Consider the following 17288-nt stretch of genomic DNA (forward strand, 5'->3'; position numbering starts at 1 on the left):
TTTAAAAGGGTGGCATTATAGGCTGCATAAAGGAAGTTCGGGCTGGCAACTCTGGTCCACAGGGTTTTCCGAAATCTGCGTTCGCGAAAAGATTTAAAATGTTTAATTAAACGCAGTCTGCGCGTGAAAACAATGAATAAAACTCAGTGAAACGGGCGGCGGGGAAACGATGTGCAAGTGAAAACTGCGAAAAAGGGAGCAGCAGAGAGCGATACAGCGCGTAAATAAGGAAGGCAGTCGAAAAAATCGATTTTTCAGAGCAGGTTGGACTCCGTTATACACCCCACAATCATACACACACTTTCACGCAAACTTATGCTGATTCTTTTGCAGGATGCTGAAACTTTGAAGGAATTCAGAAACTGTAGAAAGAAACCCCCAGAATGCCGGAAAACCTGGAGCTGCAGCAGTTCCAGGAGGGCCCCCCGCCCCCAGATCCCGCCCCCCGATGGCTGGAGCGCCTGCAGCGTCGATTGGGCGCCGATTGTCCCTACTTGGGCATCCTGCTGGCCACGCTCTCCTCGCTGTTTTTCTCCCTGTGCTCGGTGATTGTGAAGGGACTGGTGGACGTGAACCCCATGGAGCTGGCCTCGTTTCGATTCGTTGGTGTCCTGCTGCCGGCACTTCCCATCCTGATATACACCCGACAGCCGGTGTTTCCGGAGGGCAAACGGGTGATACTGCTGCTGCGCTGCTTCATGGGCACAACGGGTCTGATGCTCAGCTTCTATGCCTTCCGACACATGCCCCTGGCGGATGCGAGTGTCATCATCTTCTCCACGCCCGTTTTCGTCGCCATTTTTGCGCGTGCCTTCCTCAAGGAGCCGTGCACGCTGTTCAATGTGCTGACCATCAACTTGACATTGGTCGGTGTGGTCCTGATCACGCGGCCACCCTTCGTATTCGGAGAGACCGCGGAGAGTGAGGATATTGCTGGGAAAACGTACGACATCTGGGGCCCTGTGGCCGCCATATCATCCACACTCTTCGGAGCCAATGTGTACATCCTGCTGCGGGCGCTCAAGAACCTGCACTTCTCCGTAATTATGACGAATTTCGGTACCATCGCTCTGGTCTACACGCTGATCGTTTGCGGATCCATTGGAGCTGTGTGCTGGCCCAGCTGCGGACGGGATCGCTGGCTGGTCGTTGTACTGGGCGTGTTCAGCTTCCTGGGCCAGATCCTGCTCACTCTATCCTTGCAGATCGAGCAGGCCGGACCAGTCGCCATTGCTCGCTGCGCCGACATCGTCTTCGCCTTCATCTGGCAGATGCTCTTCTTCGGCGAGACTCCCACCGCGTACTCGTTGGTGGGTGCCGTGATGGTGATGGGATCCGTAGTTCTGACTGCGCTGAAGAAGTGGGCAGGTACCCTGCCACGCGAGTCGTCGCTGAGGAAGCGATTCAGGCTCATCCTGCTGGAATGAAGTGGTCATACAGGTGTTTTAACTAAAGAAGTTCGCGGTTTCTCCCCCGTCTTGACATCGTTCTCACCCAATCCCGGCCAGCATCAGTGGCCGGCAAACAGCCCAGTTCATTCATCGTAGACTCTACTTATATCAAGGCTCAGATCGTAGATTAATCAAAATATATAAGAAGGGACGCGTGATATCCACTCCACTCATAAGTAAATACTCGTAGTGCGTGTTTAGTTTAGCCAATTTCGCCGATTTGTTGTTTTGTACATTGTTATACATGCTTAAAATACGATAATAAATACAACTTATGAGTAAAATAGAAATCAGTTATAATTTGAGTTTCAACTTTGCGCTTTTGCCGCCGTTATAGGTTTCTACACACCAAATTTTAAATGATTATTTATATTTTTTGTTTAATAAATTATAAAAATGAATAAAAATGTTTTATCAAATTTAAAAATTTACAGCAAGCCCACATTTTACGTTACATTGTAAATAATCAGCGACATGTAGAGTGTAGACGGCGCGAAACCGATACATCGATTGCAGAATTAATTTTACTTTCACCACTAGTTTTTCGTTTGTTTGTTTATTATTGTTTATGTTTATATTCTCGAAGCACACACACTCGAAAAAAACAGAGCAAGGAACGGAAACAGAAACGGAAGACAAGCTGAAGGACTAAAAGCCCAAATCGGCAATAACCGCGTCCAGTTCGTCCTGCAGATTGGTGGCCCGCGATCGCACCTGCACAATTTGATCCTGCAAATTGTCGACGTTCGCCTGGAGCAGCACATTGCACTTCTTCATCGCCGCGAATCGGCTCTCGTGCTTCTTCACCCGCGGCTCCACATTCGCCTTCTTCGCGGAGTTGGGCGAGTCCTGCGGAACATAAAACAGGTGAGCTGCCTGAATAGTTTACAATTCCCGGTGCCTACCTCTGGCTCGGACTCGCTGCCCGTCTCCGCTTCACTTTCCTCCGATTCGGACTCATCGGACTCGTCGTCGGATTCCTCCTCCTCCTCGCTGGCGTGCTCCTCCTCGGCCTCCTCCTCGTCCTCGTCCTTCTCCTCGCCGTCCACATCGTCCTCGTCCAGCTTCATGGAGGCAGCCATCTTCTGCACCTCCTTCTCCAGCTTCTTGAACTTCTTGTTCTCCTCCCTGGCAATATCAGTTGTTTACAGCTTAAAACCACTTGTACTCAGTTTGTACTCACTTGAGGATCCCCTGGTTCTTCTTCATGGCTTGCTTAAGGGCGTCCTTCTCCTTCTTGGCCGCCTCCTCCTTGACCTTCAGCTTGGTGAGCTTGCTGCGCAGGATCTTCAGCTCCTTGCCAGAGCGACGCTCCCTGCGCTCCACCTTCTTCTCCTCCGGCTCATCAGGATCGCTTTCGCTGACCTCAGGCTCCAGTTCCGGCGAGCTATCCCTTCCGAAATTGGCATCGCTGGGTCGACGCGACCCGTCTAAGGATCCACCGCCCTGCATTCGCAGGAAAACGGGAAAGAAGGGATACACAGATTAGTGAGTGGATTAGTGAGGGCATCCTCGACCAGGGCCTGACTTTACCTGGTGCCGTGCTGCATGGTAGTGGTCGTAGTGGAAGCAATCGTCGTAGTCGTCGTCGTCGTAAGCAAAGCAATTACTAATGTGCGGTCTGTTAGTGCTTGGTGTCGCCTTTTGCAAGAGAGCGTGAACGGGTTAATCGGTTAGTTGTTGCGCGGAGTGCAAGAGCAAAGCTTCCAGGTGGAAAAGAATTGCGACCGGACGTGTCCTAGACGGGTCATAACACCGCTTGAGTCTGGGCGGAAGCGAGAAGCGGGATGCGGGAGTCTTTCATGCGGGAGTCTTTCATGCGTCCGGCAGTTGGAGTTTAAGGTCGTCTACACATGAGATTTTTGGGCATTGTTCATATGAAACTCCCATTTTATTTCGTTAGAATGTTTAATTTAAGAAGGAATATTTGAATGTTTAACATGGCATGGCCAAGTCCACCATTGGACTAAAGAAAAATTCTTGAACACTTGAGCTTTTCCCAGAAAGTTTTTTTTTTTTTTTGTATGGAAATGTGTGTCAGCAAACAGATAGCATAGGTAAGGGATGAACCATCTTTGAAAAGTATGAAGTATGGCTTCCGACATGAAATACAAATTGAGCTTTGATAAAACATGGTCAGTTTCGAATTTCATTTTTCGGTTGCCTTTTGTGAATTATTTTAATATTCAGTTTGTCTGATTCCGTCTCTACATCATGTTGTATACTGCATTCAATCAGATTTCTTTTTTCGGATTTTTTTGATTGGATCTTCAGACTCGTATGCAAACCGTATTTAAGCAGGTATTTACGCACGAATAAGTAAGTTCTTGGTGATGAACAAGGTGTGCCCCCGGGTAATCCAATCCCAGACCCATCCCACAATTGTGTCAAGTGTTGTCAGCTGATCTGTTTCTCTGGCTACAGTGGCTACTAGGGCTACAGTACTACTAGGGATCTAAGGCGGAGTCTACGGATTGCGGTGGCTTCGTTAGCTGCTCCCGTCTACTTGCCGCCCTCAGCGGACGCAGCGAGGCGACGCCGGCGACACTAAAAACAAGAAAGAAGGACTAGCTTCCGAGTCCGATGCTTGGCATACCCTTGGAGATAGTTATGTTAACTGTACACGAACATTGAACTCAATTGGTTGTAATCCGTAATCCTAGTCTCAACTGACAACACTTTCAGCAGAATCCCAAAACTTTGGTGCCAAACCCGATCTCCAACATGACTTACCTGTAGAGCTGCTGCCAACTTGCGCTCGAGCAACTGAATCTGGCGGCGCTGCTCCTCGATCTCCGTCTTGGCCTCCACCAGCTGCTCGGCGGTGCTCTGATAGTTCTGCTCCACCTCCTTGGACACCTTGCGTGCGTCCTCCACTTCGCGCTTTAGAGAGTTAACGTAGGTCTGTTCGGCGGTGGGCGTGGGATCCATGGTGGCCACAATCACATTGGATCCGTACTCGAGATTCTTTTCGCGTGATTTCTCGCGTTCCAGTTCGGTCTCTAGGGTGCGAATTTTGGCCAGCAGCTTCTTGTTCTCGCGATCCTGCGCCTCGCGGTTGCGCAGTTCCAGAGCCAGCATTTGTTTGGTGCTCTGCAGATCGTCGCGGATCTTGTCGATGTCATCCAGCTCGTCGGGACTCTCCTCGTCGATGGACATGGCCGATACGATGCTGGGCCGTGATCCGCCGGCTCCCAAGGCCGTGGCACTGCCCGGTCCGAGCGCATGGCTGCTGGGCGCCTCGCTGAGCATGTTGATCTTGGACTGCGACTTCTGCAGCTGCTCCTCGATGGTCATCTGTCGGCGGAACTTGCGCAGACCGTCTAGCACCGGCTTGCTGCGATCGTTGGTCTTGGTTGGCTTCAACTTGATGCCGCCCTGGATCTGCTTGAGCAGCTTGTTGTGCGAGTTGCCCTTCTCCGTCTCGTAGATGAACTTGTCGTCCAGCTTGGTTATCGACTTGCACGTCAGGATGGGCTGAGATCTTTAGAAATTTGTATTGTTATAATAGAAATTTCCAGAACAATATTTATTTGCACTTTTGTGCAGAGTTATTCCTATTTGGTTGCTTAAACTTGTGCACAAAGGTTTAAGAGCTCATCCAGTTTTAAATTAAGCTTTAAGCAAAAGTCATTAACATTCGACGGGTAAAGTGGCGTTAGCACAGCAAATAGCTCAACGTACTTTTGTGGTTTTAAATAACTTCGGTTTCCATTCCATTTTTAATTATCGGGAGTATTGCAATCGGTAATTACTGCACAGCATGCGGACACCACTCACCTATCGTTGCAGGCCACATGGCGCAGCTTCTTGCCGCTCTCCACCTCCTTCATCATCTCGGACCAGTCGGGGCGCCTTCGGGGTCGAGTCCTGCGAATCGAAGCGAATCGGAATTATGGCCATCCTGTGCCTTAAAGGGAAAAGCTATCCCGATGCAGGATATTTGGGGCTGCAATGGCTGCTGGGTTTGCTGGGTCTGCAGGAGGTCAGGGGTCAGGGGTCAGTCGTCGGGCCTTCCACTCACCTGAGCTTCTCGAGGGTCTCCTTCTGTGTGCTGCTGAGCACTCTCTTCTCGCCGGGGGCTAGGGGCGGGGGCGGCGGTGGCGGGGCCTTGGGCACCAGCGAGGGCAGCGGCGGCGGGGCGGGAACTGCAACAATAAAACACGGAATGCACCCAAGTGGGTGGCGGTTATTCTCTGCCAGAATGTTGGGTGGAGGCACTCGCTGCAAGTGGTGCAAGTGGGCGCGAGGTTTGGTCGTTGGGCATTAGAGCAAATCGCCGGGCGCTGCGTGCACTCGCGGTTATTAAATATAATTTTAATTTAATGAGTTTGCAATTTGTGTCAGTTGTTTGTTGTGCTTTCGGCTCCCGCGGGGTTCCTTAGTCCACCCGCCGGAGCATTTGCCACCCCACTATTTAGCAGTGCTTTGCGAGCAAAGTTGCACCATACATATCAATAGAGGGCAAAGAGAATGGATGGGTTTACACTTTAAACATTAATGGTTATTTATTCCTCTTCGGGCTTCCTAAAAGGTTCTGTCTCTACCAATGCCCCAATGGTATTGGTTAACATATATTTCAACTTTTAAACTACGCTTTTAGAAAAATAGCAGCTATTAAATTACTTTAATGTCAATCCTAGGCATTTCTAACATTTTCTCTGCAAACTACTTTGTCAGCTGGATTATATGTTTTAAAGAATTTATTTTAAGAATTGCCCAGTGTCTTGGAAGATGTCAGTTTATCATTTCCGCTTTCAGCTAAACACAATATGAATGGAAAAGGCTTATAGTCTGTTTATCTGAAGTTTCGCCTGGTGTAGGGGGCACCTAATAGGGTGGGAGCCTAGACACATGGCTGTCTCTGTCGGAAGTTGCAGCAGAGATTGAAAAGTTAGTGCCTGCCTCCGCTTCGGCCTCCGCCACCGCCACAACCTCGTCCTCGTCCTAGTCCTCCTCCCCCGGCGCTGTCTTGTCCTGGAACGTGGACCTGGCTTTGATGGTGTTTTATTGCCTTAACACCATTCAATTCGGCTCACTGGGGGCGGCCGGCGGTGGCACCAAGGCGGGTGGCACAAAACTTTGATTGCATTTTTTACTTTGTCGGGTTTCGCTCGACTGGCTGCCGCACTCACTAGCCTGGGTTTTAAGTTAGTTTAAACTCTTCTGGCTGGGACCTTTTTCCGCCTTCACTTTATTTCTTATTCGTGTTCGTCTTGGTGTTCTGTTAACGAGGCCAATTAGGATTGGCAGTGTGTGCGAGACCCCTTGCAGCCAGCTGTTTCTAATAAATTTCCGCTTAAATTGTTCGCCTAACAATCTTCACTTGGCGATGTAATGCCTCTGATCCGGCGACCTCCCGTTTGCCCCGTGTGCCCACCAATCGCTCGCAAGTCGAGACCGTCCTCGCTACTTGGCCTCGTAATTAACAATTGAAAAAGTTGGCCACTTTCGATTTCTTTCTGACTCACACACAGGCGTGCATCAAAATGATTTTCTTTCATAATTTTTTATCGAATGCTTTGCATTCCTTCATGCTTTTTTCCTTTCGGCCTGTTGTTCAAAAGTGTAAAAGTCAAACAACAAAAAGAAGAGGAAAACAATGAAGGCACCACCAAGTGATGAAAAGCTGACAAATCTGTTAATTAGCTTTGTTTGAGTGAGTCCTGGCAGGAAGCAGTGGCAAGGGCAGGGGGCAGGAGATTGGATTCTTTATGGGTGGGTGGGTGTGTTACCAAGGCCACCCCGAGCTTTATCCTTTGTCTGAGCTCCGGTTCAGTCTGCCTTCTCCTTTTTCGGTTTTTCGCTTTTTCGGTTTCTCGGTTGCGCCTGGCTGGATCTGCACTTAATCTTTAAGTGGTTGGCTGCCTTTTGCGGTGCATTAGTATCCGAAATACTTTCCGAAACCCCCTTCAACCTGAGCGAAAAAGAGGTGGATAACTTGGCGAAACTGGAGAGGTAATGAAACTAATCCGAACTCGTGTTACTTTGCTGAATAAAATCAGAGCGAACGACCAACTTGATTATTGTCTAGAGCTCCGTTACCTCAAGCTACCGATCCTGCTGCTGCTCATGAATTTTCCCCAATTCCATTCCCCCATGTCTGCATGTTAATGAACTGCTTCTGAGGGGACTGGTGGGGGCTCTGATTAAAATACGTGGTCAACTTTTGGACAGCCAATTGAGGACGCGTTTAGTGAGCGTGAGTTGCGCTCAATTCGGTTTAGTAATTTATGGACAAAAGCTCTCCCCTTAACCACTAAACCCGCCTTCGAACCCCTGGCAGTTATCCTAAATCAGTGGCAAACAAAAGTGGAAGCGGGCAAGAAACAAAAGAAAGCACAACAACATCACGCGAACTGAAACGAGGGAAGGGTGCCGGGCAGATAAAAGTCTTCATTCATTCATGTCGACAAAATTATTTCTTATTTAAATAAAAAGCAAGCACTGCCACTGAAGATGAAGAGCAGGAGGTCCTGCTTCTCGGAGCTCCGAGCTGAGGCTACCCACTTAATATACCGCAAAGCCCGCACTTACGACGTCGCAGAATGAATAGCGGGGTATGTAAACATAAATTTTGCGAACTCACTCTCGGTGTGGCATGGCAGTGTGGCATCCTCCTCATAAAGCGCCCTCCTCCTGGCTCATTGTGTTATCATCAGCGGAATATTCTATGCATGCACAAATGTTGCCGTTGTCATTGAATCAAGACGGAGGAGTGTGGAGTGTCGAGTCTTCAAAAACTGGCAAGTCCCAGCTAACTGGAGTGGGAAAGGGGAATCTTACTGGTTACTGGTTACTACTTGCTGGTGGCTGGTGGCTGGTGACTGGTTCCTGAGAAGTGGAGTCCTGGTCATGGACTGCTGCCAGCCGCCCGATGAGTGACTTCCCAGCTTCCCAGTTTCCCAGCTTCCAGGCTGTGCTCATTCATTGTCTGCCGGGGCATGATGAAGCACCGCTCAGCCAGCTCATATATTTCATGGCGCAGAATGGCAGGGAGTCGTTTCCCCAAAGCTCCCCCGTATGATTAGCGTTTTGCCTTGGCCAGAACGCTGTGCGAAGGGGCTAACAGGGATTACATGGGGCTTTTTGTAAACTATTTGGAGCCCGATTAGCTTGGAAATGATGCAGTTGTTTCACCGTAAAATTCCAAGCGTTTCTCTATGATTTTACCCCAAAACCAAGTACATTTTCCTCTTTTCGATGTACATTTTAAATGTTTTAGAGTTTTTGAATCAGCTTAGGTTTTGAACTCTGTAATGTTTTGCTTTTACAATCATTAGTAACCCCAAAATATAATCTGCTCAAGTTTGTTGATTTAGATTTCAAAGCGTACTTCTATTTCCAAGGTTTCCTAATCCAAGGGTAATTCTGCTTTATTTTGTAGCATTTGTATAACCTCTTTATAAGTTAGATATCATTTTATTTTAGAGCTTTCTTTGTTTACCGAACACTTTTGCCGTTTCCGCTAGGCGGTAATCTTCATTTAATTTCCTTTGTGCCTCCGGAGACGAGCCTTAAGTCCAATTAGAAAATTCAATTTCAATTTGGATTTGTTGTGGCGTCGTTTGGGGGACACTAATCCAATTATGCAGTCAACCATTTCATTGTCGCCCAGTATAATTATGGCCAACAGCAATTGGCCAATATTAGCAAATGTGTATGTGTGTGTGTGTGCCACTGAGCTTTGAACCATTTCCTTTTACGTCATTTTGACCACGCTACATCTAAATTTGAAAGAGCCTAATCATCTTTTATGCTTCGCTGGGTGGGCCACACACAGAAAACCCAAAATGAAAATCACCCTCACCTATTGAAAGTCGACGTTTCTAATGACGGCTGGACCCTATTCTGCACCACCACCACCAACCACCCACCGCACCACCCATCGCTTGACCCTGGCAAACCACGCGACGAAGAAACAAAAAAGAGAGCTAAGAGTTTTCCAAAAATAAAAAAAAGAAGAAGGAAGGAAATATGGGACGCAGCCGTTACATGTCTCGCATCTACAGAGGGATACATAGAGATGAGGCTCATTTAAATAAAAGAAAATATTTTTCGTCCTGCCGCTTTTTGTCCTTTGAAGACATTCGAGCCTCTTAAGAGGGGAACTTGCGGCCAGCGCCGTCTTTTATTTCGTTTTGTTTTTTAGTGGCGGATATTTGAATATAAATGGCGCATTTAGTTAGACTCTATCAAGCTCATTGCCATATATCTTTGGCTGCTTTCGGCTCGACCCCCCCTTGCCGCTCTCCAGGATTCACTTCCAATTCGAGTTCAAGTTGCCTTTTATCATTCGATAGTTGCGAGTTTTTTCGGGGCAGGAAACTTAAGAGACCAGCATGCTGGCCGGCCGTGTCCTTGTGCCTCCTCGCCATTCCTCATTTGGCTTTAAAACATTCCATTTTATGTTGTAGTTTTGACAGAATGAGCAATAATCATGAATTTTGTCTTAGACCATAAAAAAGTACCCACTCCACTTTGGACCCTTCCTCCCAAGACTTCACCCGAACACATTAAATAAATGTTTCGCCCTCTTTTCCTTGTGTCCTTCTGTGCTGCTCCCTTTTTTGTTATTTTTGTTATTTTTGTCCTGTTTGATAGGGTGACAGCTTTAAAAAGGACGAACGATGCTCTGTTTTATTTTTGGCGGACATCGTTTTTTGGTCATTTTATTTAGTGACCTCTTTGGCCAGTCTCCGCCTCTTCGATCCTTTTGTTTGTCGGTCAAGATTAGGAGGCATTTGCGGTCACGTTATTGCCCACTGATTAGGTCGGGGACAAAGGCAAGTTAACTGCCTCACACGTAGCCGTGGCCGTAGCCGTTGCCGTAACCCAACCCATTTCCCCACCAGATCCTAACGAGCTTTTCACTTCATTTTAGTTGCCTGCCCCAGGGGAAACCTGGAGGCCTGGCCCACGGACAGGCTTTCTGCAATTCAATTTTGAGGCCAGGTGACAGCATGCTTATGCAACATTTGGTTGCTTTGTTTTTTGAATGTCTTGCCCCTGCCGCCTTGCCGCAAATTGAGCCCAGCCTCGCGGCAGGAAAGTCCATTACAAAATTACAACCTTCTCGAGTTGAGTGTGTGGCAATAAATACGGAATTAGACAACATTTGCTCCGGCATACCTTTTCTGCTGTTATGCTGAACGCCCTTTCGAACGAGCGGATGGATCCTACCCGGAAAACGAGATGGTTGCCCAAATAATACCCACTCGCAACTGCAGTCAGGCAGGGAAACACTTTGCGCCTCTTTCGGCTCAATGCACAACACTCACTAAAATTTAATAAATAAAAAATGATATTTATATTGCTTTATAGCCTTGTTTTTCCCACTGTTCCTCCGTTGTGCTCGTCCCATGTCTGTGTGCGCTTTGTGGTTTTTGTTTGGGGCGAAACATTTTGATGAAATATTTTTTACACATTCATTTCAAGTATATAAATTCCCATATTCATTTCTATACGAGTATGTGCCTTCTGCATACAGACACTTGCATATCGTATATTTTCCTGCGTTTTTATAAATGAGCAGACAGCGATGCTTGTGAGCGACAGCTTACAGACATTGATGGCAGCGTGAAGCTGTATCGCCCGTTGGAAATGAAATCCTACAATGGACATTGATATCTTGACCAAACTAGTACCATTGCTTTTGCTTAACTGCACACCGAATCACCGCTTGATATTGTTGTGCTCGACATTATAATATTGCTCGAAAGCTATCCTTTTAAAAAGAATCTCACTTTCAGGAAGTAACTAAATATTGAAGGGCGTTGGCTTTCATGGCGTATGCGTAATGATTATGCATTTATTAAGCAAAGGATTACTTGAATGCTAACGAAATATTTTGTGTAATTAAAAAGGCACATTTTTGAAAACATCTAAATGGAATATTTGTTTTATAATATTTTATAGTTACGTAATCTGAACTAAAATTAAGATATATAACTCATACGCCCCGTACAACCCCTGTATGCTTGTTACCCTAAATGTTTCCCTTATGAAAAATATTTACCAAACATAATTTAACTGTGACACATCGTATCTTTTGAAATTATTCTCACGTTCCCATCCCCAATGCGATTTTTTTCGCACATATCGCTCATCCGCCGTGGTGACGCATTATTTGTTTTGTTTGCTGCTCCCCTAGTGGCCTTGCCTTTTGGCCAGGGCCGACGAAAATCGGAAAGGCAGCAAGCGAAAAAATATAAAATATATATCCCCACAGCCCAACCCCACTTCCCCAACGTAAATTAAACATTCCTGGTTAGAAATTAGACATTAAAGAAGCAGGGGCAGAAATTTACAGCGCTTGTTGAGTCGATCCATACGCAGAGGTTAATCGGGTTAATCCAGTCGGGCATCGGGTTAGGTTCCATCACTGGAGTTGGCTCCTGATCGGATCGTATCGGATCGGACAACTTACCGCTCTTGATGCTCGGCTCGCGCTTAATGGACGCTTTGCGTAGGGTCTTGGTCGTGAACTCGGGCTTGGGCTCCTCTTTCGGCTCCTTGAGGAGCTCATCGATCTTGGGTACCTTCTTGAGCACGGGCCGGATTTTGGCCAGGTCGTCGGTGCTCTTGCTGGGCAATGGCTTCTCCTCGCGCTTGACGTGCCGCAGCTTGGGCTTCTCCAATTTAAAACGGCGCCGTCGGTCGCGCTCCTCCTCCGTTTCGCCCTCCTCGGCCTCGTCGTCATCCTCGGTGGCCATCTTTTTCAAGGACTTATCCCGCTTGACCACCACGCTGCGTAATTTGGGTTTCTCCACGGTAAAACGTTGGCTCAACTCACTTTCCGGTTCCGGCTTCTTGTTGACAGTGGTGGGTCGCAGTTGGGCCGCCTTCTTCACGTGCTCGGGCACCTTCTCGTCCACGGTGGTGTCCTCTTCCTCCTCGCTCTCCTCCTCTTCGGACTCGCTCTCTTCTTCGCTTTCCTCCTCCTCAGACTCGGTCTCCTCTTCGGTCTCTTCCTCCTCCTCCTCCTCGCTCTCTTCTTCCTCGGAGGAGGATTCGGGTGGTGGTGTCGGCTCCTTCTTCTTTTTAAGCGCTGTAGTGGTGGCTACTGGCTTCTTGGGCCCCACGGTGGGCGCCACTTTCTTGACTGGCTCCGGTGCTTTCTTGGTATTTACAGGTTCCGGTGTCTTCTTGGTCGCAGTTGTGCTCGTGGCCAGTGAAGATTTCTTTACAGGCTCTGCCGCCTTCTTGGCCGGTTCAGTGGTCGTGGTTTTCTTCGCGGCTGCCGTGGTAGTAGCAGTTGCCTTTGGCTTGGTTGCAGATGACTTCTCTCCATTTTCCTTGGTCGTCGGAGTGGCGGTCGTTGTCGTCGCTGTTTTCTTCGCCCACGGTGTGGCAGTGGGCTTTGTGGCGCTGCTGGTGGCAGTGGTGCCGCCGTCGTCCTTAACCCATGGCGGACGGAATGTGGTCCGTCCGCCGGGCGCACTGCTTGCACTGCTTGTCCCCGCACGGGGCGTCACAAACGGCATTTCGTAGTCGCTTGAACTGCTTGCGGTCCTCCGGACTTTTCTAGACTATTCCCTCTGGTGGTTTATTTTTTTTCCGGTGTTATTGCTGTTAAATTCTCCAGGGCACGATGTCGTCGCCCGTCTGTTCGCACACTCTTTTTAAATAATTTGCCGTGAATTCTTTGCTTGTTTTTCCCGCTTCTCTTAACGTTGCTGCTGATGAAAACACAAAACTTTGCACATTAGCACCGTCGGGGGAAGTTGTCCGAAAAAGTTCTTTCATTCAGATTTTCCGTGCTTTTTTTCCGTTTATTTTTCTATTTATTTTTTTGTTATATTTTTTTTTTTGCTTCGCCTTGATAATTCTATTTTACGCGTATTTCTTTTCTAATAGATTTTTATGTATTTTTTGCCGTCGCGAATTTGTTGCTGAGAATTTTATTCGTGGTCCGCTGCCGACGATGAGCAACAGCTGTTTGAGATACTTTCAATCCGATTCAATTCATTTCAATTCGTGTATATTTGGGTATGTTTCATTTCGAATTTTATTTTTAACTGAATGCGCTCATTAGCTTTGCTAGCTGTTGTTCTTGTTTATGTCGCTGTTTCTACTAAGAGACAGAATATAGGCCTTTGTGTCATAGTCATGGACAGGGACATTCATGGATGCCGAATGAGATGGAAATAGGAATGTGAAGAGGATGAGGGGAGGTCGGCCATGGGGACCGGGACAAATGCATCAACAAATCCCAACTGAGTGGAATGCTTTTGCAGGCTCTCACAAAAACGCCTACAGTTGCAGCCGAATGTCTACATTCCAGGATATTTATAGTAATCGATGCTAAACCTAAACTTCTGTTTCCTTATCGACTTTAGCTTGTCAAATTATCTATACACAATTTTTAAACGAGAATGGGAATGTTTACTTTCTCAGAAAACTATTAAACATTCATATTGTACCATTTGCTGGCGATTTCCAATATTTATTTCATATGAAAACCAATTATGATGGAATGAAAAATGTGTACATATCAAATGAATTTTAAATCAATTACTCAGGGTCGAGAGAAGTTATAACTTGAATTTATGCTGATAAAGCAAAGTGCAGAAGATGGAAACTATTCGCTCTTGCAGAGTTTTCTTTGCCTCGCGATTTTCTTCTACCGTTTCACTATGTATTTATAATGACCTCATTCCTGCGAAAATTGTAAACAACAATTTGCAACTTTTCCTGCTCTCTAATTGGGCAAAAGGATAGCAAAACATTCCTCTCGCTTGCCACAGCAACTTTCTGTGGCCACTATTATGTTGGCCGCCACTGTGCTGCGTGAATGTCCAGCTAAACGCCTGCGTATGTGTGTATCCGTCCGTCTGTCCGTGCGTCCGTCCGTCCGTCCGTCCGTACATATGCACTCCAATAAACAGCACAAACAAGAACAAGAACTATAACAACAACAGCAGCAGCAACAGCAACAACAACGGCGCTGTATGGGAATAGAGCAACAAAAACAATAACAGAAACGATTTGCTCTGCCACTGGCTGCGATATGTAAAAGGCGAAAATATTTAATTTTAGGTTCTTTGTGCCCGCCGAGAGTGGAAAAAGTGGAAAAAAGTGAAAGACACTGGCGGTGAGAGGAGCACCCAATTGGGAGAGACAAAACGGAACCAAATCGAAAGAATAAAAGGAAACATACATATCTCTGGCGCTTTCGTCTTTCGCCTTTTTTTCTATCCATTCACTTTGTTTTGTTTTTATTCAACTGGCTCGTTTCACAAAGTAGACAGAAAAACGTACACAAAACTGGGTGTACGGAGCAAAAAAAGGCCAAAAATTTTGGGATAGAACGGGGCTCTCGGGGGTCAGAATGAAATCCGAATTCGTTTCATTCCATTGCCATTCCATGGCCTGGTCCAAAACCAGCCAAAATCCCCTCCTCCACATCCTCCACCATTCCCCATATTCATTTCCATTCCACTCGTTTGGGGCGATTGCAAATTTTTTGGCCAGAGCGACGAACGCTTTCTCGGTCTTTCCTGCATGGAGGCGTTAATTAAACATGACATGCAAATAAAAATTATACTTAGAAATACAGTCCACCCTCCATTGCAAGAATAACCGACAAATGTATCTCTATCAAGCGTTTATTTTCATGCCTATCTGCCAGTTGCAATTTGTTTTAAATGCATTTTAAGCGGTTTCCACTCGCAGCTCTGGTTGGCAATGTAATTAGATCCGTAAATCAGATCCATTAACCAGTTAAATGCACAGGAACCAGGGAAAGTTATAGGGAAGTACGACTGTATTTAAAAAACAACAGAGGATTCGAGAGTAAAGCGAGTAAAGGAGCAGGCGAAACAAAAATGCAATTTCAATTAAAATTGTTAATGAGACTGGCTAATTTGACGCAAAAAGTTGCGCGGAACTGTGCTCGGAATGGCAACTAACAGCTAATTCCCGGCCATATTTCATCCTAAGATTGCCTGTCAACAAAAGTGCCTCAAAATATCGGACGGATATTTTGGGAACTGGCCATTCATAACGCCCCTCCAGAGAGATTTATTAGATCGATTGGCCAGTGACAAGAGCTGAAGCAAAGCGCTTTCGCAAGCTCTGCGCATTTCGCCGCCCAAATGTACACGAATCTGTGGCGGTGCTATATTTTTGGATATTTCACGGATTTTTCAGACATTTCAGATTTTATTATGTGTATTAATTGGTTCATTCGCTCGCTGCAGTTTGCGTGGCACGTTCGCGTCGTTGTACTCTATATATTGCACAGATATACATATCTATAGACGTTGTATATCTCTTTGAACTGTACATGTGTGTGCTGGTTGGGTCAGACACCCGCACACCACCACAACCGCAAGCACACACACGCACACCCGCACACACACCGGCACACACACCGGCACACAGACACGCACAGACAGTGGCACGGACTCTGGGAGTGAATTTTCAGCAGCGAAGGCAACAGTGCCTATGACGGCGTTTCAAAAACTAAATTCATACATTTTCCAACGGCACGGCGATGGCTGAAAAATTTGAAAATTTTCCCGCTCGCTCTTCGAATTCCGCTCTCGGGGGATTTCGCTCATTATCTCTTCGTTTCGGTGAGCACAAAATGAAGTGAAATGAAAATTTTGTTGACCGACAGAGGCATATTTTTAGCATCTTTTTCCGATTTCGGCACGGGATGTGGGGATATGCGGGTATGTGGGTATAGGGGTATAGGGGTATGGGTGGCATGGCGGATTCGATTGACCTTATGGCAGGTGCAGTTCGATGGAATTATTAATAGCCGGCTATGTGGCCCATCCCCCAAGGATACCACTCGGCCTTACAAACCCCCTTCGATATCCGCTATCCGCTCATTAGGCGCCTCTTATCAGGCTGCTCGCATTCAATGGACCACAATTACGCAAGTTTCTTGGGCGGCGTGGGCGTCGCAGCTAATTTTCGGGGGGGAGTGGGTGAGTGGGTGGGTGGTGCGTCTTACCCTGTGATAAAAACCACTCGTCTAGAAAGTCCAAACCCATTAGTGCTTCTGTTCGATGGTCCGTTCTGTCCCAATGCGTTACTGCTCTCCGAATCGCTTTCAATATTTACATTGTCTACCAAGTGGTTGCTTCCCCGTTTCACTCGTGTGTGCTTGACATTTTGGGGGAGCGGTGCAATCGATCGATCGATCGCTTGATCGGTGCGTATCTGTATAATTGGACCCCTTGTTCGCTTATCGATTGAACTAGGGCTAAGTAATATATGAATATAAGCTAAAGAGATGAACTGATAGTCTGTGAGTGAGCATCTTATCACCTTATCAACGGGTTGATATTTATAGCATTTAAAAATCGAGTTTCGGCTGAACAAATTGCATTTTAATTGCAGTGCAAGTGGAATCGCTATCGATGAAAGCAGTTACTGAACTACTGATAAAAATTACTGCCTGCCGCCGGAATCAATCAAATATCTCCAATAGAGTGAAAACAAATGATTAAAGCTTATACCCTCTGCCGCAAATATTTATTTAGCTTGCAATGTAGGTTATCAAAGGCATGTTTTCAAATTTTTATACCCGTTACTCGTAGAGTAAAAGGGTATACTAGATTCGTTGAAAAGTATGTAACAGGCAGAAGGAAGCGTTTCCGACCATATAAAGTATATATATTCTTGATCAGGATCAATAGCCGAGTCGATTTGGCCATGTCCGTCTGTCCGTCCGTCTGTCTGTCCGTCTTTCCGTCTGTCCGTCTGTCCGTCTGTCTGTCTGTCCGTCCGTATGAACGCTGTGATCTCAGGAACTACAAAAGCTAGAAAGTTGAGATTAAGCATACAGACTCCAGAGACATAGACGCAGCGCAAGTTTGT

The 17288-nt window shown here is 46.7% G+C and overlaps 3 protein-coding genes across 11 annotated transcripts in view; 2 read left to right on the plus strand and 1 right to left on the minus strand.

Annotated features, from left to right (window-relative positions):
- Positions 1 to 25: 25 nt before the first annotated feature.
- Positions 26 to 1741, plus strand: LOC6536641 (solute carrier family 35 member G1). Its single transcript, XM_002097177.4, has 2 exons — positions 26 to 263; positions 334 to 1741. Exon 2 carries the CDS (start codon positions 384 to 386, stop codon positions 1425 to 1427), a length of 1044 nt encoding a protein of 347 aa, XP_002097213.1. The 5' UTR covers positions 26 to 263; positions 334 to 383; the 3' UTR covers positions 1428 to 1741.
- LOC6536642 (nucleoporin NUP159) lies at positions 1648 to 16549 on the minus strand. 9 transcript variants are annotated; one of them, XM_039376232.1, is made up of 9 exons: positions 15848 to 15925; positions 11881 to 13129; positions 5476 to 5599; positions 5232 to 5321; positions 4185 to 4935; positions 2985 to 3092; positions 2635 to 2897; positions 2357 to 2579; positions 1648 to 2300 (listed from the first exon to the last, which is right to left on the minus strand). In XM_039376232.1, exons 2-9 carry the CDS (start codon positions 12935 to 12937, stop codon positions 2100 to 2102), a joined length of 2817 nt encoding a protein of 938 aa, XP_039232166.1. In that variant the 5' UTR covers positions 12938 to 13129; positions 15848 to 15925; the 3' UTR covers positions 1648 to 2099. The 9 variants fall into 9 exon arrangements, with proteins under 9 accessions (XP_039232166.1, XP_002097214.1, XP_039232167.1 ...); XM_002097178.3 differs by having other exon boundaries at positions 11881 to 13132; positions 15848 to 15910; XM_039376233.1 differs by having other exon boundaries at positions 15830 to 15910.
- The window catches only part of LOC6536644 (trichoplein keratin filament-binding protein), a 29111-nt gene continuing 14007 nt past the window's right edge, over positions 2185 to 17288 (plus strand). The window contains exon 1 of the mRNA XM_015192377.3: positions 2185 to 2318. The gene's annotated coding sequence lies outside the window, so the exon portion shown is untranslated. The remainder of the gene's footprint in view (positions 2319 to 17288) is intronic.

Source organism: Drosophila yakuba, chromosome 3R, assembly GCF_016746365.2.
Source record: "Drosophila yakuba strain Tai18E2 chromosome 3R, Prin_Dyak_Tai18E2_2.1, whole genome shotgun sequence".
In the NCBI taxonomy this organism is placed as follows: Eukaryota; Metazoa; Arthropoda; class Insecta; order Diptera; family Drosophilidae; genus Drosophila; species Drosophila yakuba.